At 54.9% G+C, this 15,186-nt stretch overlaps 1 protein-coding gene across 2 annotated transcripts; it reads right to left on the bottom strand.

Moving 5' to 3' along the window:
- Positions 1–4,505: 4,505 nt before the first annotated feature.
- Positions 4,506–13,525, bottom strand: LOC100341494 (binder of sperm protein homolog 1). 2 transcript variants are annotated; one of them, XM_008252600.5, is made up of 5 exons: positions 13,350–13,523; positions 9,112–9,132; positions 6,820–6,849; positions 5,139–5,270; positions 4,506–4,875 (listed from the first exon to the last, which is right to left on the bottom strand). In XM_008252600.5, the coding sequence occupies exons 1-5, from the start codon at positions 13,420–13,422 to the stop codon at positions 4,736–4,738; spliced, it is 396 nt and encodes a 131-aa protein (XP_008250822.2). In that variant the 5' UTR covers positions 13,423–13,523; the 3' UTR covers positions 4,506–4,735. The 2 variants fall into 2 exon arrangements, with proteins under 2 accessions (XP_008250822.2, XP_008250823.2); XM_008252601.4 differs by lacking the exon at positions 9,112–9,132 and having other exon boundaries at positions 13,350–13,525.
- Positions 13,526–15,186: the final 1,661 nt, after the last annotated feature.

Here is a 15,186-nt window from a genome sequence, read left to right as displayed (position 1 = left end):
TACCCCCCCCCCCATGCCACCTTGAGTGGGGAGACACTGCAGGAGCATCTGGGTGTGGAGACGAATGCAGTCTCCTTTGGAGACTAGCTGGTGACGAGGAGGAGAAGGGAGGGGCGCTTTAGGATGCCCCTAAATAAATAGGACCCCCCCAAAATGGAAGAAAACGCAAACCTTGGAGGCACGGCGCTCCCCTCCTCCCAACCAGAAGCTGGCTGTGTTCTCCATGAAGACAGCAGAGGGCGCCCGTGAGCCACGAGTGGGGGAATGCAATCCGTGAAAACCGAAATGCGCTCGGAACCAGCGCTCTGCAGCGACCGTGGGTTTGTGTCGGCAAGCAGAGAAGGCGTCCCGGGTGGCCTCCAGCTCGCTCTGGTTCTCCAAGCTGGGAGAAGTCTGTGCTAGGGACCGGGCACACCCGTCCTGCCCTGGCTGTCCCATTAGTCTTGCCGGCTTCTGTGACACAACTTGAGGCCATTCTCCCCACTGCCCAGTCCCAAGTTTGAGCTTTGCCTCCTCACGGAGTCCTGACCAGAACCAAGCACGGCTCAGCCACCATTCCGGGCGCAGATGCTGCTGCCCGAAGCTTGGTCCCTGTTCGTGGTGCTGAAGCAACATGGGCAAGGTTTGAGGGTAAAGAAAGTTTAATCTTCGACAAAGACAAGAGAGATCATCAGTCTCAAGAACTTCCATCCCCTGGAGTGTGGACAGCCTGAGTGGGGGTCGGGGGCTGGTTTCACAAATGTGGGAGGAGCACCTCGTCTTCGGGGTAGCTCTGATAAAGGCCCGGGCCCGCCTGCCATTCAGTCCAGAGATCAACCGCCTTTGACTGGGCTGCTGTGCTCTGGCTGCCTATGAGGGGGGTCCAGGTGAGTTAAGGCATTCCCATGGCGTGGGCGAGAGGGGAAGCTGATGGCTGAGCCTTGACACAGAACACAACACGTTGCTTTGTAGCAGTGGGCCAGAAGCTGCATGTCTGTGTAGGAGACGCCCTTCTAAACATGCTGTGTGCAGCCATGCATATAGTCATCACACCGCCCCACACAACACCGTTATCTCCATGTGCAGACGGGAGACACAGTCACACAGAACTTAGGTGACGAGGCCAAGCTCCACAGCTAAGGAAGTGTTTCAGCAGGGATTCGAGTCAATGCTCTTTTTGTTTTTTTAAAATTTATTTATTGGAAAAAGAGAGAGAGACAGATCTCCCGATCTCCCATCAACTGGTTCACTCTCCAAATGGTCCCAACAGCCAGGGCCAGGCCAGGCTGAAGCCAGGAGCCAGGAGCTCCGTGTGAGTCTCCCATGTGGGTGGCAGAGGCCCAAGCTCTTGGGCCATCTTCCTCTGCTTTTCCAGGTGTATTAGCAGGGAGCTGGGTTGGAAGTGGAACACCTGAGCATCAGCCCAGTGTCACAGGCAGTGGCTAACCCACTCAGGTCAATGCTCCTATGGCATCTTCTAACACTCCAAAGGGAAAGCAACCTATAGGGCTCAGAAGCATCAGAGCTGGGATTTGAGCCAACATGTTTAATTAATCATTACTCAATTCTATCTCTTTACTTCCAAAAGGGAGTTCAGTGTTGGACTAAATAGAACAACTCTTGCAAGTGGGCTGTTTCCTCCTTCAGGCCCGAGATCAGGGTATCAGCATCACAGTCACACAGATCTAATCACGGTTTTGTCCTGCTGGAGGCTCATTAACAAACGCAGGCTGTGACAGAGACACGCAATCGTCTGATTGGTGTATTTTCTTCATTTCCAGGGTAGAATTCTGTACCTCTTACAAATACTGTTAGTTTCTTTAAAAACTGAAGTTATTGGCCGGCGCCACGGCTCACTAGGCTAATCCTCTGCCTAGCGGCGCCGGCACACCGGGTTCTAGTCCCGGTTGGGGCACCGGATTCTGTCCCGGTTGCCCCTCTTCCAGGCCAGCTCTCTGCTGTGGCCAGGGAGTGCAGTGGAGGATGGCCCAGGTGCTTGGGCCCTGCACCCCATGGGAGACCAGGAAAAGCACCTGCCTCCTGGCTCCTGCCATCGGATCAGCGCGGTGCGCCGGCCACAGCGCGCCGGCCGCGGCGGCCATTGGAGGGTGAACCAACGGCAAAAGGAAGACCTTTCTCTCTGTCTCTCTCTCTCACTGTCCACTCTGCCTGTCAAAAAAAAAAAACAAAAAAAAAACAAAAAAAAACAAAAAACAAACAAACAAAAAAACCTGAAGTTATCTATGTGTATGGAACAGTGACATTAACACTTTTTAAGTGTACACTCAGTGGAACTGTTAATTTACAAAGCTGTATAGCTGCCACACCATCTGTGGTTCCATACGGCCTCTGCAGAAGTAAGCTGATGGTCTCCAGCCCCAGCCTTCCAGCGGGGTGCGGCCAGTTGCCTGGCTGGGCTCCAGCTCTGGTCTCTTCTTTACCAACTCCTTCCCTCAACATTGTCAACCCATGTGAGATGTGCTCTTGACATCCCAACTGATTTCCGCTTCCAGGAGGAGGCAGGCCTAACACTGGCAGGGGCAGAGATGGATTGAGAGGAGAGGCTGCCCTCCCACCCACCCTGTGCAAAAGGGTGCATGTGGAGCCCAAGGCTTGGTGCCCCTGGGAGCGGCGGACACCCACCTGCCCCCATGCCCTCCAAGGGCCATCAAACCTTGTTCCCTAGGAGAAGTGGGATGCCTGCTCTGGCAGGACCCTGCTGTCTGTCCATCAGCCTGGGGTACCTCTTCCCAGGGTGGGAAGGGCTTGGGGAATGACTTATGCCACGCCAAGCTGCCCGCCCTCTCTCTCCTGGTTTTGCGCCCGATCCCCAAGATGTCATGCACTGGCCTTCATCCCTACCTGGCCGGCATCATCATCACTGTGCCATCAGCTCATCTTCTGGTCTCTGTGGCGGCTTTGCTCCAGGACCCCCTGCAGGTGCCAACGCCCCGGATATCTAAGTCCCTTTATAACTTGGTGCAAGTGCTTTGCCTACGAATGCCTCCTGATGCTTTCAGCCAGCTTTCTACATCACTCAGAACACCTAACTGTGGTGGAATGAGAAGGTGAGAAGGTGAAAAGGTCATGCCAAGATGGCCGCTGACAATAGAAACTGCCTGGCAACAGGCCGTGATTGGATGGCTTCGGAAACCACATGACAACAGAGGAAACCACATGACAACAGAGCCTGACTTACAGCAGGCCGTGATTGGATGGTTTCAGAAACTGCCTGGCAACAAGAGCCTGACTGGCAACAGGCTGTGATTGGTTAGGGCATAGACCGCCCCTTGACTGGATTGGCTGCGTTGGCTATATAAGCAGCTGTAGCAACTGAAATAAATGAGTCTGCGGGCTGCTCGCCTCAAGCCTGCTTTCACCCGACTCCCGGGGTCTGTGTGGTGACTCGGTCCGTGCCTCTTGCCCCCACCACGCTCCTCCACTCAGAATGAACCCTCTCAGAAAAGAAATCAACCTTAACACCTAACGCCATGTGATGCTGTATACTGGGGATCAGTAGCTCCTAGCACAGGTGTGGAAATCGGCGAACCCATCACTGGCATTCGAAGCTCCAAGTGAACAATGGCTACGGCCTTGTCTTTACCCCTTGTCGCCCCCACCAGGTAATCGGCTCAACCAGACACAAACCTGTGAGCCTCTGACGCTGGTGATGCTCAGCTGCCTTCTCATTCTTGCGGTGAGCCCGACCCCCTCCCCGTCTGAGACACTGGCCCCCACTCGCAGGCGCCCCTCCTTACCACTGTTGTCCCTCACCCTCAGGGATGGCCACACCCTCCCGGCCACACCCTACGCAGACCCTGCCCTTAAGTCCTTTTGGTCTCCTCACTTTTAGATCAGGCTTCTCTTGCCGGGATTGGGAGTGAGGGCTGGGGGTTTGCGTGCTGGTGCCAACGTGACTGGGCCAGAGGCTGCCTGGGTGGCTGGCAGGGAGGTATTCCTGGGCCGGCCTTCCATGTTCCCTAAGGAGACCAGCGTTTGCATTGGTTTAAGGAGAGGAGCAGAGGCCCCTCGTCTGCCCCGGTGCTCTGAGGGTGCAAGCAGAACGCCAAGGGGAGAGGCACGAGTTCACGGTCCCTGCTTGGCCGGGGCGCTGTCTCCTGTCTCAGTTGCCAGGGCTCTTGCTGCCCAGGCTTCGTGACTCCTGTAGGGACCCACATCTTGTTCCCAGGCCTCCAGTGTGGCCGGCACCATGCCCTGGCCTTTCCTGGCCTCCAGCTCACGGGTGGCAAACTGCACGGCTTCTCAGCTTCCAGAGCCGTGTGTGCTGGGGACGGTTGACATGCGGCCGGGTGAGGCACAGCCTGCAGCACCGACATCCCATACTGGAGTGCTGGTTCCAGTTCCAGCGGCTCTACTTCCGATCTGGCTCCCTATTAATGCACTAGGGAAAGCAGCGGAGGATGGACCAAGCCTTTAGGCCCCTGCAGTCATGGGGGGAGACCTGGATGAAGCTCCTGGCTCCAGCCTGGCCCTGGGCCACTCCTCAGCTCCCACACCCGTGCTGGTTATGAAAGCGTTTTTGATAGACTTTATTATTATTTTTACTGCAGTTTGCAATTCACAGCAGCATGGAGTGGCACATATGAGGGTGCCCCACCCCCGCGTAGGGGTGATGCCCACCCAAAGCCTGCCGTGTTCAGGGTCTGAGCACACAGCCGGCTGCAGATAGAAGCCCCGCGCCCTGCACTTTCGGGAAGCGGCTCTCAGCCCCAGGCCGGTCCCGCCCCCCGCGCGCTCAGCAGTACTTCCAGAGCTGGTCCTTGTTGAAGTTCTGGGTCAGGGAGCACCACTTCTTCCCGAAGTCGTTCCCGTCCTGGGTGCAGTTCCAGTAGATCATGCGCCTGAACCAGAATGGGAACACGCACTTGGCGAAGTCTGGGGAAAGAGGGAGCGGGCGAGCGAGTGAGCTTTGACCACGCGCCTCCCCTCTGCCCCACACCTGCCACCGTAGGACCCTCCTACAAGCCCCTCACTCACTCCTGCTGGTCCCCGGTCGGCCCCCGCTCGTGGGAACCCGGAGGGGTGGGTGGAGCTCCCGGGTTGCCCGCTGCTCTACGGGAGGCTTTCGGCCCTGGGCGTCCTCGTGTCCCGGCCCCCGGCTGCGCCTCCCTCGACCCCCGTGCCCTGGCTGCGCGCACCCGCCTTGGTGCAGTACTTCCAGTAGCCCATGTAGGTCTCGTTGAGAGAGCACCACTTGTGCCTCGCGTTGAAGCTGATACAGTCGTGGAACGTCTCTTTCCGGTACTGGAACGGGAAGACGCAGCGGCCGTCTAGGGGAGAGCGAGCCGTCACCCGTCTGCAGAGCGCGGCCAGGGGCTGCTCTCCGCCGCGGCCCCCTCCACCATCTCCAGCGACCGCCTGGATCTCAGAAGCTTAGTCATGGTCGTTCCTGTCCCAGGCCGCCCTTTGGGGCCTGGTCCCTCTCCCCTTCCGGTGTCCCCGACCCCAGCGGCCACGCGCACGGCTCCCCGGGCTCAGCCCAGGGCGCCTGATGGAAAACCCTGGGGAGAAGGACGCACAGCACCGGGCATACCGCCGACTCCAGGGTGCTTAGTCCCCAGCGGCGGGACGTGGTGTGGGGCGCCCTTAGCTGCCCCGGAGTGACTGCAGTGTGCAGGGGTTGCCGGTGTCCCCCGTGGGTCCCCAGGGGTGGCTGTGTCCACGCATGCAGAACCCTAGACCTCCGCACGCAAGGCAGGCAGAGCCACGTGGCATACGTGCAACACCTCGCAGCCAGTGATCCGCACCTCCGCACCCGGGCAGGGGCTTCTGTCAATCACTCTTGGCGCCAGGAACCTCTCTCAGTCTCTAACTTCTCTGGTTCCGGAGCGCCTTGTAAAGCAGCGCATGCGCTGTGGCAGCGGACATGCTCTGGGCTGCAGGTGCACCGTAGGCAGCCAGGCTGGGGTCAGGTCTCCCCTTCCCTCGTGTCCACGGCTGCAGTGGGCGTGTCCCTTGTCCTGTATATGTCAGCTCTTGGGCATGGAGCGTTGATTTATTTATTTGAATGTTACAGAGAGAGGAGACACACGGAGACAGAGAGAAAGAGAGAGAGAGAGAGAGATCTTCCATCCTCTGGTTCACTCCCCAAATGGCTGCCATGGCGGAGACTGGGCCAGGCCGAAGCCAGGAGCCAGGAGCTTCATCCGGGTCTCCCATATGGGTGCAGAGGCCCAAGCACTTGGGCCATCTTCCTCTGTTTTCCCAGCGTTAGCAGGGAGCTGGATTGGAAGTGGAGCAGCAGGGAACCATTGGCCTCCATATGATGCTGGCATCACAGACAGAGGCTTAACCTTCTACACCACAGTGCCGGCCCCACTGCCAGGGATTTTCAACCTCAGGAAGAACCTGCACCCTGTGAAAATGTTTGTCTAGGTGGCAGATGATTCCTATTTGTTCTCAAAGTTCTCCTCTGGGGCGGTCGTTGTGGCCATTTGGGGAGTGAACCAGCGGATGGAAGACCTCTCTCTCTCTCTCTCTCTCTCTCTTGCTGTGACTCTGCCTCTCAAATAAATAAATGTTTCTTTTTTTTAAGAAAAACAACACCTGATAAAGTGATTCTCTAACCAAGCACTGTCTCTGTCTGCAATATTCCTATTTTCGGTTTTCTCCATGAACTGGGAAAATGGCGTTCCTTATTAGGTTGGCACAATCAGGGAGTAGAAACGTCTATGTGGCGAGTTCTGTTTCTCTGTTTTAGCTGTGCACAAGCTGTTTATCTTACATTTTATAAAAGAACGAAGTTAACCAGAAAAATAACCGATTCCCTCATTTTACAAAATTAGGACATATGTTAATGAGTTTTTTTTATCAACTTACCTTCCACCTCTGGAAAGTGAATTATAGAATCTGAAAAATAAAAGTGGAAGCTGAAATTCACCTCATTTCTCTTAGACCTTCAGACATAAGATAAAACGGCATTAAATGAGCCTGTTAAGGCAGAAATGCACAGGCGTTGGCTACGTCTTCCACCCCAGAACACGGCAGGGCCTTCTGCGTTCTTCAACACGATTTCATCGTTTGCATTAATCAAATCTGACACATTTCTTGATGACTTAATTCCAAAGGTTTTTAAAGAGTCATCGGTGTAAAATAGGACGTCGCATTCGCCACCAAGGCCAGCTGGCCCTCTGAGTGCACGAAAGGAGTGCTGACCACTCCATGTTTATCTTGTCCCCCCTCGCAGCCAGGTCCTCTGGGCAAAGCGAGACATTTCCACCTGCTTCCTAAGGATTTAAAGTCTGAAATGGTAACATAACGTCGCTTGTCATCTTAGCAGCTTATATAACCTTTCTTTTTATAATATCACATATGTTAGAATCCTTCCAAACAGTGTTACCTACTATTGGTGGCAACAGACAGTCCCACGCCTTCCTGGCTTTAGTTGGAATGACTTCCAGATTAAGAATTCACTCAAGGGAGCCGGCGCTTGGCATAGCAGGTAAAACTGCCAACTGCAGTGCCAGCTTCCCATATGGGTGCCTGTTTGAGTCCCGGCTGCTCCACTTATGGTCCAGCTCTCTGCTATGGCCTGGGAAAGCAGTAGAAGATGGCCCAAGTCCTTGGGCCCCTGAACCCATGTGGGAGACCCAGAAGAAGCTCCTGGCTCCTGGCTTCAGATCAGCTCAGCTCTGGCCATCATGGCCATTTGGGGAGTGAACCAGCAGATGGAAGACCTCTCTCTCTCTGCCTCTCCTTCTCTCTGTAACTCTACCTCTCAAATAAATAAATAAAATCTTTAATGTCGCTCCCCCTCTTCGTGGAGGAACGACACTAAACCCTGCCTAGGCTTCATATCCGAGTCACGGCACCATTATGTTGCTCCCCCTCTTCGTGGAGGAACGACACAGGACCCTGCGCTGTTCTTTCGTCTGCTCGGCCCTCCCCGGGTTTGCTGCTGGTTCTTCCCGGGTTGGCTACTATCCCTTCCACCTCCGTGGAAGGGCAGTTCCCCCTGCCACATTCCCCACTTCCGCAGGGGAGCGGCACTCTGCTGGCCGGCTCTCTCGGGGGCTGCACAGGTGTTCCCTCAGATGCTCCCCTTAGATGTTCCTGGTGCATGCCGTCTCTCTCCTCCTTTATAGTCCTCCTCCTCCAATCCTAACTCGGCTGCCCACACGCCGAGTACGCTGCTCTCCTCCAATCAGTAGCAAGTCCTACAGTTTATTGGTTGAACTGGAGGCAGCTGTGCAGAAGCTGTTTACTTCTCTCCCAGCGCCATATTGTGGGAGAGCAGATGCATAGAATAAGTCTTAATTCCAGTAACTCAGTCCAGTCCGGGCTGCTCCCCACACTTTAAAAAAAGAGAATTCAAACACTCTTAACCAAAAATATAAATCATTAAAAATATGAATCATGAAAGGACTTTTAAAGTAAAATAAGCTTTATAATACCACGCAGGTATTAACAAGTACAAGTGTTCAGATACAGAACATTTGTACGCCATCTGTCGGTGACAAAAGCACTTTATTTCATTATGCTCTGGAAGACTCAATGTTTGCAGGAAGAAAATCACAGTATGGAGAAGTATTTAATCACTCAAAAGTACTAGCAGTAAACTGGTTGTAAAAGTCTGATTTCTATATTCTCTTTCCTTAACTCTTTTAAACACAGGCCTTATTTAACCTTATATATAAGCACAAAAGTATTTTCCGTGGGAAAAAAAAATGGTCTCTTACCAGGAAAAGAAATATCAAATGACTTCTCCAAATCTAAAAATACACACTGGGGCCGGTGCTGTGGCGCAGCGGGTTAATGCCCTAGCTTGCAGTGCTGGATTCCCATATGGGCGCCAGTTCGAGACCCGGCTGCTCCACTTCTGATCCAGCTCTCTGCTATGGCCTGGGAAGGCAGTAGAAGATGGCCCAAGTCCTTGGGCCCCTGCACCCATGTGGGAGATTCAGAAAAAGCTCCTGGCTCCTGGCTTTGGATCGGTGCAGCTCTGGCTGTTGCTGCCAATTGGGGAGTGAACCAGTGGATGGAAGACCTCTCTCTCTCTCTCTCTCTCTCTCTGCCTCTCCTCTCTCTGTGTAATTCTTTCAAATAAATAAATAAATGTTTTTAAAAACAAATAAAAATACACACTAATAAACATTTTTAAAATTAACTCACCTGCGGTTGGTGGGTGCTGACCTGAAAGATAGAAGTTTGAAATATTTGAAAGTTGTTGGAAAGTTTTGAAATTGGAATTTTGAAACAAGTTTTCCATTAGCTTTACCACTTAAGATGAATGAAATGTAAATACTTCTTCAAGTTCTATTCTAGGAAAAACAGCAACATTTTAAGAGCCAAGCATCAAAATTCAATAGTGCTTAGTTTTTGGTCATGTGATTATGGGGGGGCATTTGATTTTTACTTTTGTTTTATTTTTTGACAGGCAGAGTGGATAGAGAGAGAGACAGAGAGAAAGGTCTTCCTTTGCTGTTGGTTCATCCTCCAATGGCCGCTGCGGCCGGCGCAATGTGGTGGGCGCACTGCGGCCGGCGCACCATGCTAATCCGATGGCAGGAGCCAGGTACTTATCCTGGTCTCCCATGGGGTGCAGGACCCAAGGACTTGGGCCATCCTCCACTGCACTCCTGGGCCACAGCAGAGAGCTGGCCTGGAAGAGGGGCAACCGGGGACAGAATCTGGCGCCCTGACCAGGACTAGAACCCGGTGTGCCGGCGCTGCAAGGCGGAGGATTAGCCTAGTGAGCCGTGGCGCCGGCCTACTTTAGTTTTAACTTCATTTTCCAAATACTGCTAATAAACAGTAACAATTAAAATTAGGTTTAAAAACTATCTAAGTATTTGAAAGTGGGGTGGAGAAAGAGGGAGAACGAGAAAGAAAGAAAGAGGTCTTCCATCCACTGGTTCACTCCCCAAATGGCTACAAACAGCTGGGACTGGGCCAGGCCAAAGCCAGGAGCCAGGAGCTCCATCCGGGTCTCCCATGTGGGTGCGGGGGCCCAAGCACTCGAGCCGTCACCTGCTGCCTTCCCAGGCTGGATTGGAAGCAGTGCAGCTGGGATTTGAGCCGGTGCTCTGATAGGGGGTGCCGGTGTTGCGAGCAGTGGCTTAGCCTGCTGCGCCACAGCCCCGGCCGTCTTGCGTGCATCACGTGGAAGAGCAGTGCGTTCGGCTGTGTGTCCGTCATGCGGGTGGCGGGCGTGCCGCTTGCTCACTCTATTCATTTGTGGCTTCCACTTGGGAGCCACAGGAGCCTGGACTTGCAGCCTTTCCCTCCGACACACACTGCCCAGTGAAGAGACTTGGGGGCCTGGGGCAAGGCCCCCGCACATTGCTGAGTGTGGATGTATCCAGTCCAGCTTGGATACATCCCGGGCCTGCCACGTGGGCGCAGCCACAACATAATCACAGGAAGGGACTTAGACAGGTGTCGGCACGCCCATGACCACCAACCTCACGGGCCTCCGTCCACAGGACCTCCACCCTACGTGACCTCCACCCCACACGACCTGCTCCCTGGGTATGTCTCTGCCTCGCTTACAAAGAGAGAGCCATCGGTTTGGGCCAGTCCTTGCCCTTTATATCACGGTTTATCTGATTACGTTAGTGAAGATGTGAGTATTTTTTAAAAGATTTATTTGAAAAGCAGAGCTACGGAGAGAGGGAGTCACACACACATGCACACACACACCCCCTTCCATCTGCTGGTTCACTCCCCAGATGGCTGCCATGGCCAGGAGGGCTGGGCTAGGTGGGAGCCAGGAGCCAGGAGCTTCTTCCAGGTGTCCCACGTGGGTAGCAGTGGAGGGTCCCCACTCAGCTCTGGGTGGTGAGTAAGGATTGGGGGGTTTGGAACAACTGTATGGCATCTTCCTTTCAACTCAGGGCTCCCACCAAGACCCCTCCTCCCACTTATGCCTGGAGCCCTTATAGTAACCAACCCCAGGGGCCAGTGCTGTGGCATAGTAGGTAAAACCGCCACCTGCAGTGCTGGCATCCCAAATGGGCACCAGTTTAAGTCCAGGCTGCTGCACTTCCAATCCAGCTCCCTGCTGATGCACCCGGGAAAGCATCGTAAGATGGCCCACGTGCTTGGGCCCCTGCACCCATGTGGGAGACCTGGAAGAGGCTCTGGGCTTTGGCCTGGCCCAGCCCTGGCTGCTATGACTATTTGGGGAGTGAGCCAGCAGATGGAAGATTTCTCTCTCTCTCTCTCTCTCTCTCTCTCTCTGCCTTTCAAATAAATAAATAAACAAACCTATTTTTTTTTTTTATAAACCCAAGTCCTTCCATTTGCAGTAGCACAGGTGACCTGGGGGGCACTATGCTCAGTAAACCAACTGAGGGGCTGAGGCTGTGGGCGTCCAGGTAGACCAGGCGTCTGAGCAGTCAGGCTCACTCTGTGGGCGGCAGCCACAGTCCCCCCACATCTGAACCCAAGTGCTTCAAACTCTGGCTGACAGGATGCCACAGTGGAAGGTGGCACTGTAGAACACTTTATTTCCGGCTATCTGGAAATGGCATGGATGAGGTGTGTTTTGTGTTTCGCCTTGGGCCCCCATCCCCAGATGACTCAGAATGTGTGCAAAGATGGCAGAACGCATAAGAACCCCGAATTTGACCTGGTTCTAACGCGTTTGGAATAAAGCGGCCCTTGCAGGGTCCTGAGCCCACAGCCCACACCTGTCTCTAACCGAGGTCAGCAGCGCTGGGAGGAGTGACATCACGCCAGACGTGGGACACCTGGCTGCCCTGCGGCCAGGCCATCGGGAGGCGGCAGGAACTCTGCTCCCGGCCCCCGGCGTGGGCTCGCAAGCTCAGAAGCTCTGCCTGAAGCCACAGCCAGAGCTCAGGGGCACTTGGGAACCGCCTGAGGGGGAGCTGGACTTCTGAGAGCACGCCCTGGGGCAGCTCGGGGTGGGACTGAGGAGGCTGGGGTGACCCCGGGCAATGCCTGGGGACTCTGAGCTGCTGTCCCTCTTCCAACGTTCACATTGGAGCCCAGGGCTCTGCCGACCTTGAACCATTGCTGGTGCACCCCTGCCCCGCGGTGGATGTGCCCTGACCACACCGCCTGCCCCAGGACCTGCGGTTCTCGGGGCGTGGTGGAGTCTGTCCACGGGGACAGTCCTAGGGGCCAGGGAGCCCTCCGAGGACCCGGCCCCCCTGGAGAATTGTGCAGAACCAGAATTTTGCATGAGGCAAAAGTCTCAGCTCTGGAATGAGGTGCCCCCAACACCCCACTCTGAGAACCAAGGCGGAGTGACCCGCGCGTCTCCTAGGCGGGGCGGTGGGGACAGTTCCGCGGGCGGCGCGCCCGCCCCTGTGTCTCCCTCTATCTTCGACACTCGTGTGTCGGAGCCTTGTACATCCCAAACCCGCCACATGTGCTTTGGGGGCTCCACCATCAGAAGCCCCGCCCCCCAGCCAGGTCGTCTGGAAGAACTGGCAGCCACCCCTGGGAACCGGTACGAGGGCACAGAGCAGGGGCAGGCTGCAGGGCAGACAGGCAGAGCGGCGCCTCCGCATCCTCAAGCAAGGCCCCGGGAGCCCAGGGCCCGGGGCGTTCTCCTTTTGTGTGTCACTCTGAGAAACACTTTGTCCCCAGGAGGTCAAGTTCTGCGGGAAAACAGCTCTCAGGCCGCACCCCGACAGCGCAGACCTTGTAGGATAGTTTCACCACCTTTTTTCATATCCATCCTCTCTCTCTCTCTCCATTTCTATCACCTACCATCACCTATCTCCATCTCTAGTTATCTGTCATCTAAATCTCTATGAATCACCTGTCCATCTGCCCACCTATGTCTCATCTATTTATCTATAGATCTATCATCCACCAATCCAGCTATTTATCATCCATTGGTTATCATCAATCATCTACCTATCCATTGATCTATTACCTATGTCATCCATCCACCCATCCACCGATCCATCCATCCACCCACCCATCATCCACAAATCCATACACCTATTATCTATCTATCTAGCTAGCTATCTTTCCTCCCTCCCTCCCTTCCTTCCACCCATCCATTTATCTATCTATCCATCCATCTATCCATCCACCCATCCACCCATCCACCCACCCATCCAGGCACTCGAGCACCCCAGAGTGAAGGGAGGGAGCTGCTTGGTGACGAAATCACACAGCTTCTGCCCGTGGAATTTCCTGATCGACAGCCTCATTTTTCCATCTACACGGCTCAAACCCTTCTCTCTGTGTGCATGTCCATGCACTAAGCTCCTGGGAGCCACAGACTTTTCCTTTCGTAGGGCACATGAGGCTGGTGGCGGGGGTAGGGGCGTCCCCTCCTCGGGGTCTCACACTTCACACGGGGCAGAGGCTGTGCGAGGCTCGTGTTTAAAACCCCCAGCCCCTGCCGCCCTCACCTCACTCCTCACCTTCGTAGGGAGTGCTTGCCGCACCGTGGAGTAGGGAGGCCCAGACGAGCAGCACCTCCAAGGGCCGGGCCATGCTCCCCGCTCCCAGGACTGCTGGCCCAGTGGCTTGGCCTTGGGATTTTATCTCCCTGGGACCTGAACACGGGGTCCCACCTTCTCCTCCTGTGCCCTCGCCACCCCGCCCCTCTTTGGTGCCCAGCCTCCTCCTCCTCCCCCTCCTCTCCTGGAGCCCTCCCTCCTCCTCTCCCCTCTCCTTCCTTCCTTCCCTTCCTCACCAGTCATCCTCCCCCCACCCCACCCCAACAAAGAGCTGAGCCACCTGCCTTGCAGAGGGAGAGAGACATAAAGAGAGAGCCTGAGGCATCTGGCATGCGGTGGGGACCAGGACAGGACGAGTCCTGGGGAGGAAGTTCAAGTTGCTCCAGGGAGAGAACCCTCGGGGAGCACGGGGGCAGCCATGCGAGGGGCCTCGCACAGCTGGGGGGGAACAGAATGAGATCAGCTTGTGTGCGTGCACTCTTTGAAACCCATGAGCAGTATTTTCCCAATGTGTGCGTATTCACAAGCCCCTGGGAGGCCCTTTGTGGATCCGTCTGTCCATCCGTCTGTGTCTGGCACCTTGGCTTCTTTGTGAGTCAGGGTTGAGGAATCCTCTGGGGAGGTCGGGGAGGCTTCCTGGAGGAGCACCAGTAGCTCTGTGTGTGCTCGGGGATCTGCCAGCCTGGGCCACCAAGCTGGGCGGCTCTCCGTGGCTCTCCGTGGCTTTCTGTGGCTCTCTGGCTCACCTGGTAGGCAGCCTGGACACCCTGCGGATGAGCAATGCAGCCTCAATGGTCCCCTCTGTTTCCAGCTCTGAGTTCTGAAACAGTCTGCTGTGTTCTTCATGAGAATGAATTAAAGTGAAATAGAATGAACTCTTAAAAGTTTTTTTTTTTTTAATTTTTATTTTTTGACAGGCAGAGTGGACAGTGAGAGAGAGAGAGAGAGAGAGACAGAGAGAAAGGTCTTCCTTTTGCCGTTGGTTCACCCTCCAATGGCCGCCGCGGCCGGCGCACCGCGCTGATCCGATGGCAGGAGCCAGGAGCCAGGTGCTTTTCCTGGTCTCCCATGGGGTGCAGGGCCCAAGTACTTAGGCCATCCTCCACTGCACTCCCTGGCCACAGCAGAGGGCTGGCCTGGAAGAGGGGCAACCGGGACAGAATCCGGCGCCCCGACCGGGGCTAGAACCTGGTGTGCCGGCGCCGCTAGGCGGAGGATTAGCCTAGTGAGCCGCGGCGCCGGCATTCTTAAAAGTTAAAAATGGCTATCATTTTGGCTCCATTGTTTTTTTTCCCTTAAATGAGGAGCTCCTTTGGAAAAAATGGTGGGAGAAAGTCCTGCTTCCAAGTTACAGCTGTCAAAACTCAGAAATCTGTCAGATCAGTTCTCAGCTGTGTGGCTTGTGGTGCTGGCACCAAGCATGTGCGCGCGCGTGCACACACACACACACACACACACACGTGTTCATGGAAATGGGTACCATGCCAAACCAAAAAACAGTGCGAGGATTTTTCAAAAAAAATTTTTTTTAAGATTTATTTACTTATTTGAAAGGCAGAGTTACAGAGAGGCAGAAGGAGAGAGAGAGTAAGAGAGAGTGAGAGGGAGAGAGGGAGGCCTTCCATCCTCTGGTTCACTCCCCAGATGGCTTCATCTGTTGGAGCTATGCCAATCTGAAGCCAGGAGCCAGAAGCTTCTTCTGGGTCTCTCACATGGATGCAGGGGTCCAAGCACTTGGGCCATCTTCTGCTGCTTTCCCAGGCCACAGCAGAGAACTGGATCAGAAGTGGAGCAGGGG

The sequence above is a fragment of the Oryctolagus cuniculus genome, chromosome 18 (assembly GCF_051225735.1).
Source record: "Oryctolagus cuniculus isolate XC-2025 breed Fujian yellow rabbit chromosome 18, ASM5122573v1, whole genome shotgun sequence".
Taxonomy (NCBI): Eukaryota; Metazoa; Chordata; class Mammalia; order Lagomorpha; family Leporidae; genus Oryctolagus; species Oryctolagus cuniculus.
This window is presented reverse-complemented; position numbering and strand designations above follow the sequence as displayed.